General features: G+C 35.3%; 1 protein-coding gene across 1 annotated transcript in view; it reads right to left on the reverse strand.

Moving 5' to 3' along the window:
* Window positions 1-1,023: 1,023 nt before the first annotated feature.
* PRKX (protein kinase cAMP-dependent X-linked catalytic subunit) overlaps window positions 1,024-27,634 on the reverse strand; it is a 59,896-nt gene continuing 33,285 nt past the window's right edge. The window contains exons 3-9 of the mRNA XM_082333010.1: window positions 25,953-26,216; window positions 19,296-19,415; window positions 13,288-13,383; window positions 9,260-9,317; window positions 7,106-7,183; window positions 3,867-4,015; window positions 1,024-3,347 (exon numbers count right to left, since the gene is read on the reverse strand). Coding sequence (XP_082189136.1) covers window positions 3,890-4,015; window positions 7,106-7,183; window positions 9,260-9,317; window positions 13,288-13,383; window positions 19,296-19,415; window positions 25,953-26,216 — 742 coding nt within the window. The 3' untranslated portion in view covers window positions 1,024-3,347; window positions 3,867-3,889. The remainder of the gene's footprint in view (window positions 3,348-3,866; window positions 4,016-7,105; window positions 7,184-9,259; window positions 9,318-13,287; window positions 13,384-19,295; window positions 19,416-25,952; window positions 26,217-27,634) is intronic.

The raw sequence follows: 27,634 nt of genomic DNA on the forward strand, positions 1-27,634 counted from the left end.
TGTTCATCCATTTAAACATAGTTTAGTACCTATATTTTGATCAATTAACAATGACTTTCTACAGTGGAAGATCACATTAGTTAAAGCTCAGTAGCACACATATTCATTGATCAAGCTAATTTACAGGAAAATCTACAGCATGTTCTCCATTGAAATCATGAAGCTTTTATATCATTTGGTTACAAGGCAATTGAGTTTACAATGCACGTTTATCACTTAAAACCTCAAATTGGGCAATTAAAAATATATATATATAAAAAAACTCAAAAATAAAGGTTGTTTTTTAATGTTTAACATTCTTGTTCACCGAAGCAGAATACCAAAGGCCTATGGGCTCTTGCAAGAAAACAGTCCTTAAGCAACAGTCTATATGCAAAAACACATGTTAACAGAAGCAACCATAATAAAATGAACTTCAGAGAATACCATACTTGAATAGAAAATAAAAAAGTGTTCTAGTCCGCTTAAAAAAAAAACCATAAATCCAGAGTCCTTAGTGCAGTGTGTACCCGGGGACTTCTCCGTAAGCACTCAGACAGAACTACATTAGTGGGCCATGAAGTCCCAGCAGACTTAAGATAAAACAGACTCACTTGTGCAAATAAATAAAATGGGCAGGTAATAACAGCTCATTAAGTCCAAGACTGTAGAGAAAATAACTGATCACTTAAAATAATGCTTCAAAAATGTTTGTGGTTTTTTGATTTTTTTTTTTTTTTAGTTAAGGACTTTAATTAAAAAAAATTTGACAGTAGTTTTGTACTAGAAAGTATGTTGACGAGGTCAGTAGTTAGGCATATGTACACATGGCTCTGGAAACAATGTAAAGTCAATGGATTAGCATTATTAATAAGACTGTATTTGTTTCTTTACTCTCTATCATGAATGTCAGTGCATCCACTGCCAGCAATGGATAAAATCCGTAAAAAGAAAATCCACTATCTCCTGTTGTTCAAGCATTCAAAACTTCTAACCACCAATGTGGCACAATAGTCAAATGCAACTTCATTTCCTCAGCTTTGAAGACTTCAACACAGTGCAGTTTTTAAATTTGAAAAAAAAAAAAAAAAAAAAAAAAAAAAAAAAAAATTTAGCACACTCAGCTTGTTGCAGTATGTACATTTTTAAATAAGAAACTGGTTTTGTAGTACTCAGATTCCATAAAATACTGTAAGCTTACACATTAAAAAAAACCCCTGAACTGTGCTTGCTCCCCTTAGACAAAGTAAGCTGTGTTTTATGTGCTTCAGTTAGTCCGATTCATTTGGAATAACTAATACCACAGATACAAATACAGTGGGCCAGATCAATTTTTTCAAGAGAATAAGGTATTTTATCAGGTTAATTATCATTTTCTAAGGATTTCCCTATATTTCATTATACATTCCTACACAGCATTTATTGAGTGGCAGCTGGGGCCATCAACTTGTGGCACTTGCATAACATCAAGATGACTTTGTGATATTCCAGAATTACCACTTTGAAGTACCCTGCTTTTGTTCCACATTGTGCATTTTTGCAAAAAGTTATGCAGTCTCTTAAAGTTAGACTTGCTTTATGAAGAAATAGATCTAATACCCTAGAAATTGCAAGTTCTCAACAGCACTTCTGTACTGTTAGAGCTAAACAAAAGAAAATGGAGGTCACTTTTCCATGGGGAGACTCCACCTGCAGGTCTGTCATAAAATTATAAACATGGTAATTTCATTAGCAATTACTAGAATGTCTACTTCATAAGCACTCAGGATTTAGTTCAGAAAAATGAATCTTTGGCCTACATTTCTCATGGCATTTCAGATCAAAAATGTGGAGAGCAGTTCATTGGAGAAACTGTCTCTATGATCTACTTCAACAGTTCTATGTAGAGCCATCAGTCATAGTAGTGGAAACTCCAGTGAGCTGATGTGCTTTCAAAAAAAAATATTTTTGGTCTAAATATCATAATTTCACTAAAAGTTATCTAAAACCACAACATCTGGAAGAATGTATTTACTTTTTGAAATCAAAGCACTTCAAAAATCATTTCTGCTACATTAACACAAGTATCATAATATGGAACATAAAAAAAAAACTAAAAAAAGATCCTGGCTTGTCTACAATCTACCTTCATGTTTACGTGTATTCATATATATAGATACATACATATGCACATACTGATATTCAGTGCTACTTAAAATGAAGCAGTATTGCAAATACTTCCTAAATACAGTGTACTCAAGCTGCTAGAAAGATGTTAGTACAGAAAACAAAAAAAAAAAAGAGACTCCTTACATCTAAGGTTTGAACTCTGTACATATGGAATTCCTGGCAGCAAAGACTTTAGGACATTTCCAAAAGCAGAAGCAGAAAAATTAGGCTCCAATATATATTCAGTCTTCCCTCTGATATTCTGAAGTGCCAGGCATTCAACAACAACTATTTCAATAATCAAAAAAGTCTGTTATGGCTCATGCTTTACATTTGGAGAAGACAGCAAGCTCGAGAGAGAACAACTCCTGGAAGAGCCAGTTAGTGCCCTTTTATCAGTATGCACTGAATTGCATGTTTACAGAGAGTCTTCATGTGAGGAATCTAATTTCAGACAGTGTATAATCACTCAATATCCTGGTTTGTGAAGAGACATCACTGTAGCAGAACTTCATAAATTAGACATTAAGATGCATCTTAATCAATAATAAAACATGCCCTTGTCTTTCTGCTTTCAAGTACTATGGTTGCAAGTGTGAGGCATTGGAAATTTTAGGTACAAATATTTTTTAAAACTCAATTATTTTTATTTTTTACAAAGAATTATAAAATGTATATAAGATGATGAAAAACTCATTTATCCTTTTAAGATTTTTATTCCTAGAGAACTTCTTGAAAAAACATTATTTGAAAAATAAAAATCATAGACTCTGCAAAATACAAAAATTTACATCTTTGCACAGTTCCTGTGCTTTAGTTGTATTGTTTTCATTATATACATATATACTAATTTGTGCTTTTAATTACACAAGTTTAGTATAAACTTATAAAATTAAGTCTATGAGTTAACTATGCAAAAAGGATCTGGGAATAGCAGGAAACTTAACTAAACCATAAGTTAAAAAAAAAAATCCCAAAATATACCATTTTAGTGAGTCTACTTCAGAGTAGACTATCAATATTACAATTTACTAAACTAATGTCAAATGTTTACAGCAAAAAATTATTCTTGCCTGCCTCCAACTCTTTAGATATTTACCATATACTAATACACGTATCTGAATGCAGTATCATTCTTATCCACAAAGAAAGTCTTCATTTACGTATGAACTCCATTTTTCTTCAGACTTGCTCTTAGCAATTCAATTTCCTTCCAGTTTCTAAGACAAAAAATAATGAAAAAAGAACACAAAATACAATGTGGAGCATGTGAATTGAGTAACAAGTATCAACCTATCACAGTTACAAGACAGAATCCAGGGTACAGAATTAATCTGACAATCTTATTCCTCTAACCCAAGTCTTCATTATGAATGTAAGTCTTGCATTCAAGAACAATCACATTTCCTTATCTGTCAAATCAATCTAGATATTTCCTTTAACACGCTATTTAAAAGTTTTAAGGACAGAAGGACTTAAATATCTGTATGCGAATAACTTCATCACTGTAAAACACCAAGGCCTCTGAGATAAATGATCTTTGTCACTCCGTAAGCCTGCTTTACAATATTTTATTTCAACAGTTTAATTATACTATCTATTACTGTGATTCATATTGTTTTTACAAGTTGTAAGGAAGTATTAATAACTGTTATGAAGCAGAAGATGTAATTTCTGCATACGGCTCTCGCTCACAGACATGCAATATTTTGAAGAGGACTCCTGACATTTGGACATACCTCATCTGGTGTAGATGTCGCATTCAGAAGTTCTTGAAAATTTCTAGATCTTTAGGAGGTACCGGAGGCGTCTTGTTCCAGTCATCTTCAGGATAAGCTTCAAAATTGGAAGTATCCCCATCGTTGGATACTTTTGGTACTATGGGAGGCTAGTCAGAACAAGCACAACAGAAATGTTAGTACCGTTTCCTCAATGAGCTCCTCTCCACTGTATTAACACAGAAATTCTGTAAAAGACTCATTAAACAGAAGCAGTACATATTTATAAAAGTTCACCTTTTTCACCAATAATGAATGGCTTGAGAGAGAAAAGCTTGCAGCACCATAGACATGTTCCAATGTTTTGTCTATATTGCAGTTAAATACTGTGGTTAAAAGACACTTACTATACAGGTACCTATTTTATTTTGCACTCAAGTTCTCGCTGCTTTGCACACTGAAGGTAACTACTGCAAAAGATTACTACAGCTAAGCTTCCAGGCACATGCCGTTCCAGCATAATCTGTCACTCTCCTTCCTTACTCCTCCCCTCTTCTGTGGCCTATGAGCAAAAAGGAGTGTAATCACATTAGGTTGCTTTCAACTAAGAAAGAGTCTTGATAGCAATGTGGGTAACTGCTTTCTAATTGAAGGAAAAAAGCCTCCTCTTCATTGCTTTCAAGTAGATTGATTGTTTTTAAGGAGGTTGAAATGACTAATGTGTATGCCTCACGCTACCTACAATGCTTTTTCCTAGCCTAGCAATAAATTCAAGCAGGTAAAGAAATTGCTGCACTGTAAAAACTCATTTCACAAGGATGTCTGTAAAAGCATCTTAATACAAATGGATCTTTTTAAGGAAACTTTGAGGTGCCAAGAGAAATATCTGTTTTCTATTTCTTTCCTCAAAGGATCCTTTGGATTTCTAGGACTGCCCACCAGCTTCACAGTACCTATAGCTTTTCCTTGTCTTATATCTAGCATCGAGATTACTCTGCCCTTCTGGCTACAGGCTATAAGATAAAGCTCCTTTCTGGAACATTTAACTAATTGCAGGGGTTAACATAGGGCAAAACCCTTGTCTTCTCTCAAGGGACATTCACCTCTCTATCCCCTTCTCAGTAACAGAGAACTTAACTATCGTCATGAGTCCAACAAAACACTTTAGGATGAGAAAGCCTTACGGACAATCACCAAACTGGCTAGTAAAAGTCATACCACAGACAGAACTATAAGGTACAGCAAAATGTTATTCTACATCTCCTCAAAAAGATAAAAATCTGGCTTCTGCTAGCTCTGAGATCTTATCTGATCTTTTGGGCTTCTCAGTTTGAAACAACGCTGTCAGTAGGTTTTCAATGGGAAAGAAAGGGTCCTGAGGGATGGTACTTCTAAGCTTCAGCCAAAAGCAAAGTCCTGCTTTTGCAATGTGGCAGTCACAGCATACTGCCCAGATGCTTAAGAAAACGTGCAGAATCTGCTCTGCTCTGGAGAACTATCTGCTCCGCTGTGCGCAGTACCTGGTACCCCCACCCCCCTGTAAACATTTTGGCAGGAAAACCAGTTTTGTGAAGTGACACATAAAGAGAGAAAAATTAAGAAAGAGAGAAAGGAAAATCCTCTATTTTAGATTAACAAAATTATTTTCTCTCAGCCATTATTATTATTTGCATAATACTGATATTTAAGAACTTTTCAGGGCTGTGAGCCAATGCTTCATTTGTACAATAGGCCAATTCACACTTTTTACAGGAAAAATGCAGCACTGTATCCATTATTCCATATTTTCAATCTCTTCATCAGTATGAAATAGAGTGAGACTGTAAAAACTAATTCTGAAGAGTATGGCTGCCTCTAGAAATAACAAAGTAAATTTCTGATCCAATTCACATCCTTGCTCTGAAGTATAATTAAGCAGCATCTCATCTTCTAAGAGCTTAATGTAACCAGAACACAGATTAAGAAACAAGTTTTGGATTCATAATAATCTGAATGCCACAGTGACTTTTTTTTTTTTTTTATAAAAATGCAACATAAAGGATGTTTGGACCTAGGACTTTTGATTTGTACCTTTAACATTCAGTTTTTAATACTATTTGTTTGTTATTTATTTGGTAATACAGTAGGTTGTCATAAACTTCAGGAGTTGAAATAGTTATAAAACATATTATCAACCAGTTTGTGTTCTTTGCAGATTTGTGTGACCAGAATTTACTGTAAATAATTTGAAAAATGTGACTTCATTACAACAGATCTACATAAAACATCAACTGTGTGTAGTAATCCTTAAAAAAAAAAAAAAAAAAAAGCAGAAAAATCCCAAACCCCACATATTTAAAACAATGTAAACTTTTTTTTTAAAGAAAGAAGTCACCTACAGCTTTGTACTAGGATGTTGTCTACAAGAAAACATCAAGAACATTTTCATCTCTTATCTATTCTGCAAGAACTCAATTTAGGATGTCTAGCCAGAAATTCATTGTAAGAAACTAATGCAAAGAAAACAAAATCCAAACATTTAATCGGTACTTGATTGACTGCGTATAGCAACCTATGTTACTGAAAATCACTGCTGTAAGAAACCGTACTAGTTAGAACTTTGAAAAAGGAAAGAAGGGAGTTTTACTTCCAAAAGGACTTTAAAAAGCATTTTGCAGTGTTGATAGCTTTTGCAAACATCTGCCCTCATATAATACTAGAATTCAGTGCTCTTAAAAAGTATGTTAGAATTACATTCATAAATCCTTCTCTCTCACCTTTCCTATTCCTCCTGCCCCCATATGCTTTACATTTTATGAAAGCATTTACCTGAATTGAACTTGGCACAAAAATTTAAAGCCCAGAGTAAAATACTTCCACGGATATAAGGGCAAGGGCGGGGGGCACGGAATCAAACCAACAAACCACCAATCCTCCACATCCCTCCAAGGAAAAAAAAAACACCTACAACAAGTAGTTACTTATAAAACTCTAAAACTGAAAATAAAATGTTGTATTAACTAATCAAATTCAGCAAAACAAAGCAGGGATTTTTTTTAGATATTTTGTATATAGACAAAAATGCTAGTAGACATTCATATAATTAATTCTGCAGTGTAAAAGAGCAAAAATACATGCGGTTATTGATGTGTTCATATATACACATGCTCTTACACACATATGAATACACAGACGCAACAGGCAACAAACCTCAACAGATCAGCTTAAATGAACAATGATCTCTTGTTGTGATGTCCTATATAGTATTTTGCAGAATATACCTTTAATCTCCTTTGAGGTACAGCGTCCCAATCTATAGACCTGAACCATCGATGTCTCTTCACATCATCCGCTCCATTCTTTAAAGAAAAAAATTAAAAAAAATATTTAGTAAGCTATATGTATGCCAAACCACGTATTTCATAATAAGAACTGTGCTATCAAGGCAGACTAACGGTCTGTCAAACCTTTTTCCTTTTCTCAGGTGATAATCATTAAAAGATTCTACAGGATAAAGTCGTAGTGTTATTTCCCTAGCAGATCCTGAGTTCCAGCAATAAGATCCAATTTTTTTTTGCAGCAGCATTCTTCTCACTTAAGCAAGATCAAGAATAGGCTTTAAAATACCCACAAAACCATTCACTGCAGTTCTATTCACTTGTTTTCTCCAACATTTTAGAGAATGCCTCTTATTCAGATGTACTTTCTAATTCTTAACCTAATAAAAAAAATAACTGAGGGTTGATGGTGTCTTAAATAAAAATGTCTAGGAAGCACGTAATTCTATCAAATATTACAAATGTTTAGTGCCAACAACAAGAGGTTCTCAGCACTGTTACAAAAGTGTGTGTGTGTATATATATATACAGACACACACTATATTACTATATATATATAAATAAATATAAAGCCACTTGTTTTCATTTTAGATATATGGTTAAAGGTATATTTGTCTTATAATGATTATTCTCTCTGGGCTGACTTGTTTGATTATGTACATAAAGAATGAAAATGTCTTTTTCTTTTTTTTTTTTTTTTTTTTTTTTCTTCTTTCTTTCCCCCCTCCCCCAGGATGAAGTTTGGTTCAAGCACAGGCTCATGCTCAAGGCATTAAGCACTGGGGAAAAGCAGCTGGTTCTCTGTCTCAGGCCTGATCACAACACAGTTTTAATGCACAGCACTCAAGCTCATACCACATGCACCTCCATGGAATGAAGCATACCACACATTTGTTTTTTTCAGATCTATATGGAGTGGGACTATCCATGCTCATATCCAAAGAGGCAACAAGGAGAGAGCAGTTTATTACCTAGTTCCCTCAAAAACAGATCTGATTGAATGCTTCATCAGAAAATGCCCAAAGGGATTTAAATCTTTTTAAACCAACTATGATTATGGAAAAGGATCAGACTTAAGACTGACCTACCGCCAACCACCCCAAATCCCGCTTCTGATTAGAACTATTTTTGATTTTGACATTTTAGCCAACTGTAGGGAAAAACTCCAAAACAAACCTAAACAACCACAGACTAAAAAAAATGAAAGCCAGCCGAACACATTTTCCAAAACCCAGGTTTGAATAAACCAAGGTTTGCTTCTGGTTTTGTTTTCCTTCAAAAGACATAAAAGTTTTCACTGGTCAATAACCTTCTAAATTTTAAGCTTACGAAAGTTTGGTTTTAATCCTCCTGCTGCCCCCCCCCCCCCCCAAACAAAAACAAAAACAAAAACAATCCAAAAACCAACTGCTGCAAAGAATTCTGAAGTATTAGGAAAACTTTTATTTCCTAGCTTTTCTTACCATCCTAAGTTTGTGCCATAAAAGGTTCTGAAAATGAACTTTGGACAGCAGGTTCTAGCATCTATACTTACATCAATATGTTCTGTTCAAGGAACCTGGATTACTGTACATCTTTTACCTTCTTCATCTATGTGCAACATAAATTGTGCTTTGTACACAAAAGCAAACCTCTAACCTCCCCTGCCCAGGGAAATGGAAATTTTAGCTGTTTCTAAAAAACTAAAAGATTGCACAGCTAATTTAGGTATCTGCAACACTGTAGCAACAATAACAAGTCAATGAATATAGGATTAATTTACTCTGCCAGAACGGTAAATTAACCTATACCAAATTTTGTGTGGTGCTTTGGCTAGCTTGTTAAAGTACCTGAGTTAGTTCACATGCAGCTAACTTCTCACTGCACTACCGACCATAGCTACATTGCACAGTTGCAGAATCAAATAAGGAGTATGATTTCCAGAAATACACAGTTAAACTTTGCATTTAGGACTGCACAACCAAAGTAATGTATGGGAAAATATATCTCAATTTCATGCTTATAAAAACAAAAGCCACAGAAGAGCTGTTCTTCATCTTTCCTACAGATTTCAACCTTGTGCTATGTTCTGCATTACACCTAACATTGTACACTGACCTTCATATTTCCTAATCGTCTTGTCCTGTCAACCACAAGCAGCTTCTTAATAAGGTCTCTGCAGTAAAGAAAACATGTTCTCTGTTAAACAAAAGAAATTTATATTTGACTGTCATACAAATGTTACAGAATATGAGCATACTTCCCTTTGACGAGCTAATACTGTGTATAATTTACCTATTCATTTCCTTCATATTTTAGGACACTTAAGAGTGAATGATGAAAAAGAACAACCTGTTCTAAAAGGAACTTGCAGATTTCCTGCAAGTTCCTTTTAGACTCTTTCAAGAAACAAAGGAGAAAAAACTTTCTCTCTCTGTCCTCCCCTGCCCCACAAGTACTACCATATCTTTCTTTGTATTTTTGTATTTTGCTGGGCATTCCAAATCTCAAAATGGATCTCAAACCTATTTGGAAGAACACAACTCTAATATATAAAAAATACTGATAAAGCTGCACCCTCAACTTTATACATTGACATTTAAATTCTGTGGCAGCTAAACATTCAGAGAAAACATGGAAGAGCTAGTCATCTGCCTAAAACTAGTAGGATCTATAAGCTTTAATTTCATTGAAAATGAAAAGCCTCCCCTGAGATTCTAGTTCATTGAACAGTTCTACATAAAGCTTAATCAACATTTTAAGAGATGAATATAAGTTTAGAGACATAAAGTACTTTAAGTATTAAGCACCAAAAAACTCCAACATAAGTCAAAGTGAGTGTCACAATTTATTGAGTTAGCTTGATTACTTATGAGTTGAGAGAAAAATCCGGCTTCACATTTCTATAAGCAGCTACTTTCAACCTCAAAGATTATTTTACTATTTATTTTCAGAATAATAGCATTCTGGTCTCATTCCATAAAGTACCAATGACAGGAAAGAACAAAAGCTTAGCCACCTTTCTTGTTTCTACAGCCTCAAATAGACCTGAGAGATGCAATGCTGCATGAAATGCTGGGTATTTACAGAGTATGGCTAATTCCAATTTTTAAATTTGCAGAAGGTTTAAAACAACAACAACAACAACCACCAACTTTATTTACAGAAAAGAATGCAAACATATTAATTACACACCTGCCCCTCTCCACCCCTAAAACTCTAACACCTACTACCCCAAAACAAAAAAAACAGTATTCTGTCACCTATCTTTGAAATCACAAAAGCATATGCACAAAGAATATATGAGCAGAGAGTGAATGTGCTAGACTGTTTGAAAAGCTGTTGTATTTGGCAGGAATCTAGTTCTAAATTTCAATTGGAAAAATATTCAATTGCCAGATAAAAGGAGAATAAAAAAGTCAAGGTAGAAAGCAATTTTAAATCTCTCATGATCATTCCAGCCAATCAATGTTTGTATTAGACTAAATCATGTGACTGACTCCTCTTACAGTCCCCTTCTGGTCTATAATTAGACTTTAAAACAGAAGTGGGACTGAAAAGAAATCCAGAAACCCAGAACTAGATTCACAGGCTATATGGCCAAACCAGAAAACATTCAATGGATCATTCTTCGCTTGCTTCAAAAATTCATCTTAGAAAAGCACAGTTAAGGGATGAGCTTGCTCAGTGATACTGTGTTGTCACTAAAGATGAAGACATTTGCTGCATTCAATAGAACAAATATCCATTAAATTGAATCCAGTAGTAGATAGTTTAGTGCTTCTTTACTACATAGTTTCTAAAGAATGATTTAGAAATAATCATGTTAAATTCAATCCAATAGATATGTTGCTGCATTTGGGGAATGAAATTCTAGACCAAGGTCTTCCAGATCAATAATCATTAAACTGCTGTAGCACTGATGTTTTGCTTGGTATTTTCCAAAACTGTCTTTGCAAAGGAAAGTTTACAAAAGAAAAAAAAAAAAAAAAAAAGAAAAATATAAAGAAATAACTTATAAACTCATTAGTGGCCAAAGAAATAGGTGGAGTGTAATTAATACTTATGTTTTATCAGAAATGAAGTAACACAAAACTGTGCTGACAGTCTTATTTTGGAATTTCTAGTTGGTTAATTTATCACCATCATGGCAGAAGCTGCTCTTCAGAAGAGATCTGAACTAATGGTCAAATGTGTCAAGGACTTCATGTACACAGGACAAAGGACTTGGAGAAAACATCTGATCAAATTGCAAGGCGGCTAACAAAAGGGATACAGTAGAGAGCAATGTGAAGAGATGCTAGTTCAGGCCAGAAGGAACAGCACAAGACACACAGTAGTTATACAGCACAGTAAGAGACAGTGAACATCATGCAGCAGGAGGAAAAGCAAACATGGTATAAATTCAAAAGGTAAAAAGTGCAGGAGAGTGATCGGGGGTAGGCAGGTAGAGAAATGTCAACCAGTAAGGTTATGTAGTATATCTAGGTAGAAAAGTTTTCTCAGAGTTCAAAAAGGAAAACAGTTTTCTGCCTAAGAGCAGAGAGTTGAAGTTCAATTGTTATAAACACTGTACGCACTAATACTTCAGACATAACCTGGATGTGACAGGATCGAAGATAGTGTTCATGCTTGCTGAGATATCAACTGATAAGGAAGAAGAGAGAGAAAGCAAATGGGATACAAATAAGGTTAAGAAGTAGACTGTCTTCTTAGGACAAAACAATCTTGGCACTTGCTTTAAGCTAATGGTGCAGAGATGTCAAAGACTATCCAGTTCTGCATATTGTGGTTTAAAAAAAGGAAGAGGGGTTGATGGAACAAGAGAGAGACATTATGCTAACAACTCACTGCAGAAAGCAGGTGAAGCCACGCAAATGAATGAGATCACCCAAAATGAAGGTGTGAAAGGAGGAAAGCCCAAGCTAGAATTCCATAATACCCCTTAAAGGCAGGAGTGTAATGGTAATGAGCTGCCAAGCACACACTGAAAGAACATCTGGATAAGAAAAAGTGAGAAAGAGACGTATCAACAACTATGTTGATTAATGTATCCTATAATTCATTGACAGTCACGTCTAGACTGAAGAGCAAAACCTGCATACGCATGCTTACTACCATAACTAGGAAACTTCACAGCATCAGGTGTCTTCTGGATAGTAGAAATCAGTGTTGGTCTGTGAATTTCGTGCACAAACAGAAGCTAACAGCATCTCTACTTTTAAATGCTTTCACCATGTTAGACAGGTTGCTAGTGATAATAACCTAATTTGAGCTGTTCATCTTCTGGTCACACTCTTATACTTTAGTGCACACAATACTATGTGAGAAACTAATTTTATCTATTTACCTAGTGGTGACAGTAAGCAAGTGCCATCTCTAAGGTGGCACCTTCAAAAACACTTCTTCAAAACACCTTGAATGATTAACCTGGGCATGTAAGAACAGCTTCCTGTCCTCACTCACTGATTCACTCATCTCTGCTTCTGAGGAGAAACTTCATGTTTAAAAATGCACTTCCTCTGTTCTAATATTTACTTACAATTATTTCAATTATGGAATTTCTGAATAGGGAAAAAAGCATTTCATCTGCAACATACCTGTAACAATATGAACTATGACTAAAACCCACACATGCATATATAAGACTGCATATTGAACTGGGGTGCAGCTATCAGGGAAGTCGATTTTACACTGAAACTTATCAGAAAGTTCATTCAAGTAGTTATGTTGAGAGTGACTTAACTGGTACATATGCATACAAAGGAACAGTTTAGTGTTCACTTCCTGCTCTCCTAATTTTTATTCATCTTAAATTATTTTCTCATATTTCTCCTCTTTTCTTTCCTCCACACACCAACCTGGTACTAATGAGCTTTGTACAAGGTGGAAAAGCATTTAATATTCCAAAATATGTAGGAAAGTAAGAGAGGCAGATACTGTCTTACAACTGTATCTCCAGCTTGAAGTCTACCAAAACCATAATTTTACTTGGACTGCAAGAATAAACTTAATTTAAAATATTTTCCAACATAGTGTTTTAGAAAATCAGAAGCTGGTATCTGGTGTTCCGTGAAGATCCTTTAGAATCCGTGCTCAGGAGATGTTTAGCATATAAAAGACAATGTTTGGAGTCATGGACTTACTTTACGTATAAATCCAAATGCCTCGGGAAATCTATTTTGCCAGCAAGAATCTTCTGATATATACCAAATGGATTGTCATCAAAAAATGGAGGAAACCTATTGTAATACAGCAAATTTTTAGAAGTTAGAAAAAGGATTTCTAAAAATCTTATAAACAATATTATGCTATAGTAATTCCCCTCAGAAATCATTGATTATATAGTTATTTTTGGTAGGGCATCATCAATCAAATACTAACTTAAGGCTGAAGTATAACTTAAGGCTGCTATTGCAAAACAGAAAACATTTTTATACGCAACACACTGAACATAGAATTAAAACTGAAGTATCACAATAGAGATTTCTGTTACATTAATATAGTAAAAATATCAATTATGAGACAAATTTGCAGTGTTAAAGTAAAAAACGCTTTGCCTTTATCTATAAAACCCAAGGGTGTGCTTTCTGAAACAGCATTACCATTATTGATCTTGTCCTGTAACTGCAGGCATACCCTTACTCACTAGTTTCTATCTAAAGTGTAAAAGGACCCTCATATGAATAGATTGTCCAGTTCAGTTATTTATTATATTTCTTGAATTCAAGTGTATGTTTTGTTAGAGAAGGTTTGAAAGAGACAGACTGTTCAGAACCTGAAATTCTCTCAAAGTGGAACTGTCTTTCTGTGTTGGACAGATGAAGTACTTATTTCATCATCTTCCCAAGATGATCAGTAAATCAAGATGCAATTAAAATTCTACATTTACTATTTTCTAAAAAAATTTTCATGAAGTTATGAGCTAACAAAGAGACTACTTCTTGTTTTACAGCTACAGTAAGAACTGAGAGAGTTTTCTGTTGTGCTTCCTTTACTAGTATAATACATACCCTGATTACTGCAAGAAGCTCAGAGTATGGGTGCATCAGTACAGGTGATACAAGCAGCTTGGCCCAAGTGCCAACAGGTTTTCAGAGTGACAGTCACCTTTTTAGAAGTTACCACAGGAAACCTTTTAGGGGAATGGAATAACTACCTACTCATTCACTAATCTCAGTCCCACTTTGACTTCCGTAACATGACCAAAGCATCCCTCTTACTATGCTTCTGTCTCAAAACCCCTACAGAATAGAAAAGAGGGATTTTGAGTATCAACCATATTAGTAACGTCCAACCACTATTACAGTCCAATGTTTAAAATATTTTCACATCTCCATAACGTTTTATAATTACTTCCTATGAGAATTTAACTGTGCACATACACACACAAATACAGTGCTGGTGGCTTTAAAAATCACTGGTAGCACAAACAAGTGTGAAAACAATGTTTCTTCATTTCACATTCTTTCCTTAATTTTACATTACTCAAACTAGCTTATTCCTCAAAAAGTACTATACATTATTGCCATTATGTAGGTGTTTTCAGAAGTAGCAATTTCTTCATTATTCAGCTGATGGTCAAGGGGATTAGCATTTCCTTTGAAATATTCTAAGTTTCAGCCATGGATAAAACCAAGTTCCATCAGAATAGTTAAACGAAACTGTTTGTACGCATAAGGTAAAAAAAGTAATACTTCAAAGCACAGAAAAGCATGACAAAACTATCTGGTTAAGGAAAGACTGAAGAACATTTGTTGGTGTTCAGACAGCTAGAGTAGTTTCATTGTGAAAAACTGAATAGTCTCAGCTGTAAAGAAACTGAAAAATATAAGAATCTCAAGGAAAAAAAAATTGTGTTTTTATAAATTCCTGCTTTGACACTAAAGAACAAGGAAAACATGATAGATACTTAATGTGCATAAAATTTTCCCACACCAGAAATACTATCTTATAAAGTTTCTTTTTTAGTCAGGCCACAGTATGTCCTTCACATTCTCCAAAGCAAATTGACAAACAGTACACTCAATTTCCAACTTCGTATTTGTTATTACATATTAGCATCTATAAATGCACAAAGCAATTAGAATCAGACTTTGTAACAATGTATTACAAAGGTACCAGCTGCAGTAAGCAGACTGATATGAAATGCAGGTTTTTTTCCTCTGTCTCCAAACATTCTGTACACTACTGAGGTATGAAATCAAGGAGAATAAGTATGTATATGTTTTTACACAGTTACATATGTTTAAATTGCTCTTTGCTTTCCTACTTTGAAAATCCAAAATTACTATGTCTAGAATTCTTGAGAGAAATTTAAATCACTCTTGGCTATAGAATAATTTAATGGCAATACTGCTTAAATACTGCTTGAACTGTATGCAAAATGAGATAGCTTTGAAAGATTACGTAGTTTTCTTACAGACAAACCTAATAACTTGACTTTAATACTACTTGCAAACGTCAATCTGCACAGGCTTTAGACCAAACAATGCAAGTATTGTGCTGGACGCTACCTAATAAATCAACAGAAGCCCCCTTGAGTTTCAGACTGCCTTCACACCATAACCCAAATACAAACAGCTGCCTTTTTTCCACCGACTGAAAAGAAGCTAAAAAAGAAAAAATCTCTGTACGTGGGACAACAGCTGCAAACCATTCCTTTTGCTAACTGATGCATAACAATGGCACTGACATTGGTCTCAAAGATAACAGATAGTTTTAGCACTGAAGAAGAGAAGTTGTAAAACCTAAAGGGAAAACACACAGGTCTGGGAATATGAAACCACGGACAGGAACCATTAGCTACCTAAAACAATAGACCAGCACATCACATATGACCACCAAAGCAGAAACGGAAAACACAAAGCCCTCATTAGATGAGAAAATTCAGTTAGCTACACATCTGATGACAGTACAGTTATGACCTAACATATCTAACATTAAATAGCGAGTATATTTTCCTCTGTGGTAGATTGTAACAGAAGACATGTAGTCAAAACAAACAGATCTTTGAACTCTTTCTAGTGACAGCTTGTTTAGCTTGCTTAGATTAACTCAATGAACTCGATATTATTAATCTGTTCTGTAAAGATTTCTTCTCATCCCTGGTTCTCCCTGTTCTTTCCCCTTCCTATGTTTTACTATCTTAAACCTAAATGGGACCTTGCCTTAAATCTAGTATGTGCAGAACTAGAATTCCATGGGCCTCTAGAGATTAAGTTAGAGAAATAAGACACTGCAGAACAGGAAACTGTGGTTTTGTTTGTTTGTTTTTAGAGAGACCGTTTCCTTACACACATATCTACCAATTCTTTTCAATTGCTTTTGGGGTTCAGAGAGAGTAACTTCAGGAAATAACTACCAAATGTCTTAAGTAATTTACTTGCAGACAATAACTTAGTCTTGAAGTCAGGTTTTGTTCACCTTCAAATATTTTCGTATTTCTTAAATCTTCTTTGAATTTCAAGGGATAAAGTTATGTAGGACTGTTTTCGCATTTATAGCTTTGATAGTAAATATCGAGCCACATCTTGAGTTGGTGAAGAAAAGCGTTTTAAAACACTACTGCCAACAACAGCGAAAAGCTGATAAAATGCTAAAAGCACATGCCCTATGTGACAACCTGCCCTTTTAAGCACACACAAGCCCCAAGCCCTGCCCCCCTCAACCCCCCAAATCCCAGAATCTTAAAAATCCTAATCACGTAGTATCAATCTACCCTCCCCACGCGCCCCCCCCCCCCCCAATAACCAAACTTGGGTGGAGTCCCTATCCCAGCTTTAGATAGGGACTCCACCGAACACTAAAAAAAAATAAAAAGCAGCATCTAATCATTATGAAGAGTGTATCTACACAAATACTGTAGTAAAAACCATTACAACATCACTTGCAGCAGACAGCTGGTCTGTCAAGCAGCCTATATAACATCTCAGTTGCCTTTTAGAAATGTGTAATTTATCTCTATTGGTTAAGAGTCTCTATAGCCAAAGTGTTTATATTGAGCTTGGGGAAATCCAGATCTCATCACTTGAGCCAGATAATTTCAGGACACAGAAGATCCTGCATAGAAATGACTGCAGCTGCTCCCTTCTTTTATGAAGAATATATATCAGTCATAGTTCAGTGCCCTGCAGTCTTGAGGTCTCACTGACTCCAGAGATAAGATCTTGCTTGACTATCACCTGTAGTCAGTATGGTAACTTTGGAAACCATGTTTCTATTACTGCTCTAGTAGAAAGAATCCTGTCAACACCTCTGTAAGGCACAGAAAGGAAAAACACCCAACATCCACTTACACTGAGACCACACAGACCAAACAGAGAGTGGTCCCACTGAAACTCACGGCAGGAAGGTAAATCACTCAGACTACAGCTGGGAGATGGCAGCACCTGCGCTAATGTTGCAGCACCAGACACATTTATCTACGCTCTTCGTGCTGTCTAGGACTACGATTAGTGGCAACAAGGCTGCTGGGAATCTCTTGCTCCTTTCACCCCCCCGAGAAGGATTCCCTTGACCAACTTGGGCTGCTCACCCTTACAGCGAGAGGTGGAAGAAAGATGAAGCCTGCCCTCTGCATAGATCAGCCTATATAACAACTTTTTATTAGACCAGTCAGCCAAGCCTACCTGGGTCAGTAGGGAACTATTAGTACATTTTTATGCTTTTTCTGTCCAGAAATTGCCTTGAGATTCAAAGTAAACGCATATGCAAGCCTTCAGGACACTAAGAAAGCAAGCACTCGGAAGCAATGATGTCCTGGGATAAAGTTTTGATGCTATTAGGTGGACTTCTTCACAGCAAACACACATGATGGATTGGAGCTCTGAAGTGATCATCCATCAGAGGAACTGTCTGCTCAGGCAACCTGACGAGCTTGTCCAAACACCAGAAGAATCACCAAAGTTACCCTGAGCTGACAATACCGTATAGAGAAAAGGAAGAATAAATCCATGCAAGGATGTTTTTGTTCTGACTTCACTCTATGAGGCTGCAGATCCACAATGAAAGGCCATAGAGGCAACCTGACACACACTCAGGGAGCGAGAAGGCACAGAGCACACTGGGCCTGGTACTGAAAAGAAGTTCTAATGACTATGAACCCAAAACAGACAAAATTTATACCATGTTTCTTCTGAAACTATGGAAGCCTTGCTTTCACCTGCATTTGTTCTACTGCACCAACCATGGCAAAATGAGTTTCTTTCAAAATTCCCTTTTTTTTTTTTGTTTTGTTTTTGTTTTTTGCAAGTATCCTCAAAAGATACAGCCAAAACAAAAAAACAAGGAAAAACATACGGATGCCTTGTTCAGTACACAAGCAGAATTTCACATTGTCCCTAAATCAGTCATTTATTTTACTGAAAACAGTATTTTTTTTTTTAAATCAGAGCAAATTAAGACAGTTATATTAATGGCAGAAAGTCTCTCTCCAGTTTTAATTTGTATCTTTTGGAAACACTGCTTATCAAGCAAATACTAAAACATCAGAAGTAGTGTTTGAGCAAACTGATTTCCAAATAGACCTTTTAAGCTTTTCCCTGTTCTTTTTTCTTTGGTTTAAAGAAAATCAGTGCTCAGTAGTAATACAAGCTGTACTAATAAAAGTCTTCCTACTTGACACTATGCATTTTTACAGACTATAGCTCCCACTGCAAATATTATTTCACTATGCTAGAAATTACAGAAGTTTCAAAGAAAACTGGTAGTCCTCTTCTTCACTCTTTAAATATAAACGATTTTATGTATAAAAATCTAAAATTCAACAAAATCTGAATTTCCAAAATGGAGACGGAAAAGAGCAACTGTTAAAAAAGCCTTAAATGAAAAAAAAAACAAAAAACAAACAAACCAACCACCAAACAAACAAACAAAACCACAACAACAAAACCCCAAACAAAACCAACAAACTCAAAAAACTAAAAAAATTCCAGTAACAACAGTGAAGTATCTTCTTTTGTACAGCTTCCCAATTCCTTTCTTCAGAGGCAGAAATGAAACTGGTATATCAATAATAAATTTAGCCCAAATTTGCTCTTCCAAATATCGTAAACAGAACTAGTAAAGAATCCTGTATATATATATATATATATATATATATATATATATATATATAAAATATTGCTGTGATAGAGTAATCATTATCACTTACCCTGACAACATCTCAAATATAAGAATTCCCAGGGCCCACCAATCCACAGCTCTTCCATGGCCTTTGCTTTGTATAACTTCTGGTGCAAGGTACTCCGGGGTGCCACAGAGCGTCCATGTCCTGGGAGGAAAAGAATGGGGGTGGGGAACAAACACACACAAACAATAAAACTAGACTGAAGTGAAACTGGAATAACTGTAACACAAAAAAACCAAACACACAAATAGGAAGTACCCAATATATGCCTATGTATTTATTGTATATAGGAACAAGAGAAAAAAGAAAGACTTCTACAAGATCTAAAAAGACGCTTTGATGATGCTCTCCAATCCTCCCATAACAGAGATACATGGAAATTAAGAAACTTCTTGGCTGCAGGAAACATCTGTGCCCTGAGTTTCCCGACTGCTGGTGTGGTACCCTGTCCATTAGGTTATACGATGCTTTGAAATTAACAGTGGTTTTCATCCTGTAAGCTGCAGACCCTGGGAGTTCATGGACTACTGACAGGCCCAGCAAAAGGCAAGCTTACTGCCACTTTCCAGCAAAAGTAAAAATTTTTTTTTTTTTTTGAAAAAACAAAGGGAAGAGGGGGAGATAAAAAAGTTGTAGTTTAAATCAGTAAATAGCTGCAGATATAAGTAAGATTCCTTTTACAATCTAAGTAATGTTTTTCAAATAGTATTGAAATGTAACCGGTCATCACTCCCACAATACCCATTAAAAGGAAAATTTTTTGTGGTTTTTATTATTTAAAATATTTACAAGGTGTAGTTAAGCAAGTGTGAGATATGTAAGTAATACTGTTTTTGATATATTTTAATGTCATTTTAGTCATATCTTTCTTAATATAAGCTCAGGATATAAAAGTGTTATATTGCTACCTAACTGAAATGTCTATTTCAAGTTCTATAAATTCATGAAATAAACTGAAGCTAAGGTTTACAAAGACCAAATTACAATTTGAAACACAGAATATTCTGAAACGATTTCTTTCAGAAATGTGAAATCTGCTTTGTAAAAATACCCATGCAGAATTTGCTTAGCTTCACTACCTTGACTTATGTTTTAAATACATGCTAGAGAAAAAAAGCGTGCTTTCATTCTGAAGAAATTACACTTCCCTGATAGCAAGTCAGCAGAGGAAACTTTGAAAAAGTGCTCATCAATTTAAGAGATGATGAAATAACAGCAGACAATAAGAAAAAAAAAAAGGCATATTGCATTTTAAGAAGAGTTCTAGTACGGAATGACACAGAAAATAGTCACAAAATTAATGGTCACTGCACACAATTTCTAACTTGCAGCAGAAGAAACTCTAATTCTTTTATTTGTGAGTGCAGGAAGAATCTTCTCCAAGGCGTGAATCAAACTGGTAACATGGTCCTGAACAAATGCATTAAGATGAATAGCAATCACTTTTAGAAGTAATACATACCTCTTTCAACTTCTACAGTTTGTCCTACCACTGTTCCGCTAAACTTAACAAAGCTTCTTTTTCCAAACCATAAATGGATATTCAAGATGCATGTATGGTACGTAAAATTTACTTTTTTTAAAGATTAAATAATACAATCTTCTGAGATTGCAGAATTATTTTAAACAGAGCTTTTGGGTGTTCCCCCCCCTTATTTTTTTTTTGTTTTGTTTTTTTTTTTTTTTTTTGTTTTGGTTTTGTTTTGGTTTTTTTTTTGTTTTTTTTAGGCCTTATCCTTGATTCATAAAAATACTTAAGATCAAGGAAGAGGAGCTGTACGGTCAGTCAAGACTTTAAATGAAGATTTATGATACCCAGAAGTGAATTTCTTTAGGCCTGATTTTAATATGACAAAAGCTAATTTACTCCAGCTAAACTGTCAGATTGTTAGACACACTATGCATCCAAGTGCTCTACAGTTCTTGAAACTACGTTCATTAGTGTAAAGAATACATCTTTAATTTTTATCATAAAAGGATGGCATAATTTTTATTGCTAGAAAATATAAACTCTCATTTTTCAAATCAAGCACACACAGGAAAATTCTTATGTACACCACTGCTTTACACACTACTGCCATCTAGCAGTTGCCTAGATCAGGACTAGGTAAATAAAAAAGAACAACAAAGCTTTGCTGTCTTTTAAAACAAAATAATCCCCCCTCCCCCAAATTTAAAAAGCCATATTACAATCCATAGTATGAATTCTTACTCATACTGATTTAATCAGCTCTGCAAATGAAGCAGCTACCAGTTTTACTGTATTTGGGAAGAAAGGCTGTACAAATAAAGCAGACATGGCAAGCGCATTCTTTTTAATAGACAAGCCAGATAGTTTGCAGGACAACGTCCCACAGTGGTCATCCTTTCCTCCCCCAAAATTGCCAACACCAGGAATGCACAAATTCAGCAAAGATGCAGACTTTGGTGGTTTTCATCCCTTATCAAGGTCATTTAGGATACAAAAAAATCAGCTTAACACTTGACCATGACTTCCAGGACCCACATAATTTGCTGTTGACAATGTAATGAAAATGACCCTTGATTACCTTTCAGATTAGTAACAAGATCTTTTTTATTCAAGTAAAAGGAAAACCACAAATTAAGGAGAGGCCAACATAACTTGAAGTCCCTTAGTTGCACTAGGAAATAAAATTTGTTACCACCAGCAGGTCATCTACTTCTCTTAATTTCAATCAAGAAATTTATGTTTACTAACCACAGAAAAACTCGGAGGAAGCTCAAATTCTTTGTCAAGCTGTATATTTGTGCCATATGATCATGCCTTGTATTTCCGCTTTTATTGGTCATGAAACTATTTAATATTTGGAAAACACATCAAGTAAATTCTATAAAATGTTCAAATGGTCTTAAGTATTTTTCTTTATCATCACTATTTCATGACTGTTGCATATTCATCTGAAACTCCAGATTATCCTTTTGAAGATAAATTATAAAGCAGAAAAACAAGAATAGACTGTTTCCTTCAAACTGCTACAAAAATTCCACTGCTCTGGGTTTTCAAGATGAACGCTGAAATACAGGTAAGCAATAGTCGATAAGGTTGAACGTGTAATTTTAAAACATAAAAACGAAACAAAGAATCTGCTCTGGTCACAGAGATACGCTATAAAATAATATCTACAGGACTTGTTAACAGTATTATTTGAAGAAGTTAAGTCTCGATGGTTAACATATTTTAGCGTTCTATGCTATTCAGCATCCACCTCTGTAGTCCCTCACAAGCTTCTAGCATACGAGCCACAGATTAACAACAATGCCCTTTTTGGTGTTCTCTTCTGGAAGTTTCTCCATAATTATACTCAATGGAGATTGCTTTGTTTACAGCCCACAAAAGTTTGTTCTGCAAGACATTCTTGCTTCTACAGTGACACACAATACACTTTACAAACAAGATTTGCTACATCTTGTTATGTTTTCTTCCTTCTCTTCAAGTCCACTCTGCAGAATAGTCATTAGGTACATCCATTTTAAGCAACAGTGCAGCAGTATCCCCAAAATCTTTAAGATCAATTTTTTTTTTTAATAGGAATTTAAACTGAGCAAACTAAAATTAACAGTGAATAACGTTCCTCAAAAAAAAGTTTACTTAAAACTTTCATAAAACTGAGTGAAATCTGTGCATAAAAAATATAAAATTCTAATGAACTTTTGTTTTCAGTTTCTCTGAAAGAACACAAGAGGGGGAAAAACAAAACAAAACAAAACAAAAAACAACAACAAAAACCCAATAGGAAAGATCAGAAACATATTTAATGGATATATTACACCTGAAAAGTGGTATATACTTTCTAGAAAAAGAAGGGTCTAAAAATGTAATGGCTATAAAGTTCAAAGCAAATCTTTTCTACATCCTTCAGGTAACAATAATTTATCCCAGTCCCCCTGCCCCTCCTTTTTTCTTGACACTGCCCCTTTTTTAAAGTAGTGGCACATCTATTTTATGTGAGTGTACTTACAAGAAACTGAAAACGTTATTGAGTCTTCAGTTAAGGAACACCAAGGTGGAAAAGAGAAGAAATAAACAGCAGCTGAGGCAAAGACACACTGTTTCGGAGAAAAATTTAGAATTTTTAAAAGTACACTATGACCAAAAATGGAAGAACAAGGATAAACAGAAGGACATATCAATAAGGAACAGAAGGAGACAAGAAAACCTCCTCCTTTTCCTCTTTCTCTACAAAAAACATTAAGAGTCTAGCCCTTCAGAAAAATTTACTAATAAGAAGGTAAATGTGCAGGCTGCTTCCCACAGTGGGAACGCGAGCTACAAGCCAGCCACTCCCTCTAAAGAGCAGCTTAATTGTAGACAGACATGGTGAACACTTCACCCTTTCACACACGATAGTGGGAAGAAAGGAAAATGCTTACAGAAAAATGTCAGTTAAGCAACTACAGAATCATTCATAGGAAATAATATGTATCAAGAAATGTGTACTCGTATTGAAGGTCTTCTGCAGACCATGTTTTATTTTACATCATGTTTCTCTAGGAAAAGGTTTGTTGGTCCTAAGAGGCATGCTTCCTCACAGCTGTTTGAAAAACATATATACTTGGTATTTTATTTTCACAATTCATATGCACTATATATATGTATACATAGATACACATACGTACATGTAAGGTTCACATGTATAGATGTTTGCCATGCATAAAAATGACAAAACATCTCCTATACTATGCTATACTTTAGGTCAAATAGTCTATGAAACAAAATAACCTACTGGAGTGCATTAGTGGATAAATTGCTGGCAACTGTGTATTTTTAGTGACAAAAACAGCATTGTGGAAATAGTAGGGTGAACACTATATAGTGGGGTGGGGGCAGGGGGAATCAGACTTGCATAGCTAACTACCATGCTCTAACTGATAAAGTCCTCGCTCCTTCCAACTTTGTGTTCTGCATTTTATATTACCTGTTGTACATTTATAGGTAAGGCAGGTACTAATATAGAACTACTATAGTGTTCTATGGTTCAGTTCAACACAAACTGATCAACTTGACACCCCCCCCCCCATACCTCTCCCCATCCCCAGCAAGACAGGACACAGAAAACGCAACTAAAAAAGTAGTGATAACTTGTTTGATGTCCCGCAACATATTTGAACAAATTTACTCTTATAGATTCTTCTTCAGATTGAAAAATATACTTTGATGTGAATTATCACCTTATTTAATCAAGGGTTACTTCTGTTGTGCCTGAAACCCACAAAAATCCAAATTAAGAATAACCACTAAGTGGCAGTATCTACATGTAAAAAAGATGTTGTAAAAATTTGTATGAAAACGTCTTTATAAGAGATCATCCTACTTTTTTACATGGAAATAGCATTACCTCTTCCTGCAAAAAGGTATTTTGATTTAAAAACAAAATATTTAAAAAAAAAAAAAAGCCAACATCTGTAGACTTATCTGCTTGCCCAGTGGAAACTGAATTCAATCAAACATACTGATATTAATACACTGTTTTTAAAACAGACTTTTAGACCTTAAGGGTGAATAGAACCAGTGTACTTATTCGTTGCCTACCATTCTTTTGTACCAAGATGGCCCAGCACTGGGAGCATGTAACCCACATGGAAGCAACCTTTATGACCTCTGTAACACGACTTGATCTGTCCCATCTGACTTGTACTTCGTAAGAGATCCTTTAGAAGTAGATCCCTCAGATCCACCATCATTTCAAATTGATCTTGTAGAATTCTGCCCCCACTGCCCCCCTCCTTCTCCCTCCCCCCCCAACCTGTTGCAAAAGCAACATTAAACAGGTAAAACAGATGAGTGAAGAGGATGAGCGCCTATGTAAGCCTAACTTGCTTACTAGGCTGCCTCAACTAGAACAATCAGATATGGTTTCCCTCAAGGGGTGGCCCTAGGGCATAATACCAAACCTTTTAACACTGCTTTTCTGATATGACAGGCTAGTTTTTTCCTCCCTTATTTTCAATCCTGATGACAGCTCTTCCTTCCTTTTAAGAACATATATTATAATCTTGGAAGGGTAGTTCAAACAGAGAGAACAGAGGAATCACTGGGGAAAAAAATTCTGCGTTATCAAAAAGCTTACATACGCTAGTAAAACAGACACAAGGCTGACAGTATTGTAGAAGTTACAGTTAAATAAATACTTCTGCTGAAGCTGGCCTTACTGTTTCTGTCTAGATTTTTTCAGTTTCATTTTAGCAACAGGCTAGTGAAAACCCAGTATCCAGTTTTAAAATGTTATTCCCACATTTCAAAAAATCTCTCTAAAGGAAAGCAGAAGGAAACAGCGGGTACAAAACATTTAGCAATTCAACTTGTATGGAAGATTAATGTCCCATTTAATGTATTGACGTGCACATCTTAATATTTGCTCATTTTACTTCATTGAACTCCCTTTTTACGAGATGACTGCTGACAACTTAAATCTACAAACCTGCTCATATAGAATATTTTTCTATGGTAGCTTATCTGTGATATTGCTCCTAGTTATACCTAAGGTGTAATATTGGCTTCCATACAGCCATTTTAAGATGATAATTTCCTTCATATTAAGGGATTTGACATGTGTGAACAACATGGAATATTAGGTGAAACACTGAGCTCTGAAATCAAACTTTTTTTCTTCCAACTCTCATTACATTTTGCATGTTAAACCATAACAAAAACCCACTTACCTATCCACCAGCTTTTTAGCAAATCCAAAATCAGTAAGCTTGATATGTCCTTCTTTGTCTAGTAATATATTTTCAGGTTTTAAGTCTCTGTAAACTATTTCTTTGGAGTGCAGGTATTCTATTGCACAAATAATTTCTGTTGAGTAAAACAGTCCTGTGCTGTTGTTGAAACGCCCCATGTTGCGCAGGTAACTAAAAAGTTCTCCTCCTGGCACATATTCCATTAACATGTATAAAAAACGTTCATCATGGTTGGTCCAAAATCTGTAATAAAAATATTATTTATTGAATAAACAAATTATCTCTCTGATTTGCTTGAGAAGTAAACTTCTGTAAAATAATCTCTGTTGCCCCAACTATGTACATAATTAATTCACGGTTCCTATTCTGCAAATATTAAAAACCTGAGAATCTAGCAGGATTACGTAACAGACGTTCAAGTAGCTGACTTACTTAACCTGGAAAGTAAAACCAGATAGTTCAGGATGCGCACAGCACAGACTAAGGAACAAACTCTAATTGATAGACTCCACTGCATTGTACAAAACTGGTCTCTGCTAAGCACTCAATAATTGACTTAGTTTACTGCCAGTCTGCCAAGACCAGACAATTGTTACACACCTTGCATTTTATTTAATTGGATATTGCCAAAGTGATGGGAGGTGAGCAGAATCTGCTTTTGTAAAGAGGTTTAGGACAATATGTTCAAAAACAGGACACCAGAGAGTTCTCCTTCCCCTCTCCTATCCCATCCTCCCCGGAAATACACAACCCCAACTGAAGTGACTTGTTACTTGATAGCATCAGATCACAATGCTTGCTCTTCTACGGTATCTTTAACAAAAGCAATAGAAAAGCAAAAATGCCAGCAAAACAAGATTAATTTCTGTACCTCAGAATTAACCTAATGATAAGTACCTTCCATTCCTCAGACTGTTGCCTTTAATTTAAGAACTATTATTGTGGTACATTCATTACTAGAGTGCAGTAAAGAACACCTAAGGAAGAAAAAAAATCATTCCACATGGCTTTCAAATGCTTCATTACAAAATACAGGAATCTTCTCTTCCACATTCCCCAAAACTAAGCTGTTTTCCTTTCTACCCACATTAAGGAACTCATATACCACACACCCAGGTGTAACTCAACAGTTAAGAAGAAAATAAGTATCTGGTCATGTCTTGAAGAATATTCTACTGTTTTAAAACAAACAGCTGTCCCTATTACTATGATAACAGATAAAGAACCCTGTACCCCTACCTAACTTTAATGATACAAGAATGGAAGTTACTTTAGCTTCTAGTAACTACTTCTTCAGTATCACAAGAATGAAAGATCAAGTATCTTTTTCTCCCCCCCCCCCCTCGCTCCCCCTTCATTAGCTGGTTCCTAATCAAGGCAGAGAGTCTCAAGAAAGATAAGCAGAGCAAAGTGAACTCCCAAACTGATGAGTGACTTTTGCTCAGTAAGATTTTATTTCTTGATACTGGCACTGAGGGCAACCAAGAAAATAAGACACACTATCAGACATCAGCAACAGCTCCTCCGTTCCTTCAAAGTGATGAAGAAAGCAGAGCCCAGGGCTTGCCTTTTGCTTTTATGACACTACTTCCCTATCACAAAGTCATTGACATCATTAATTGGCTATTGATGATGTTCGTAGTATCTTTACTGACTATGTA

This window comes from Platalea leucorodia, assembly GCF_965183815.1.
Source record: "Platalea leucorodia genome assembly, chromosome: 2".
Taxonomy (NCBI): Eukaryota; Metazoa; Chordata; class Aves; order Pelecaniformes; family Threskiornithidae; genus Platalea; species Platalea leucorodia.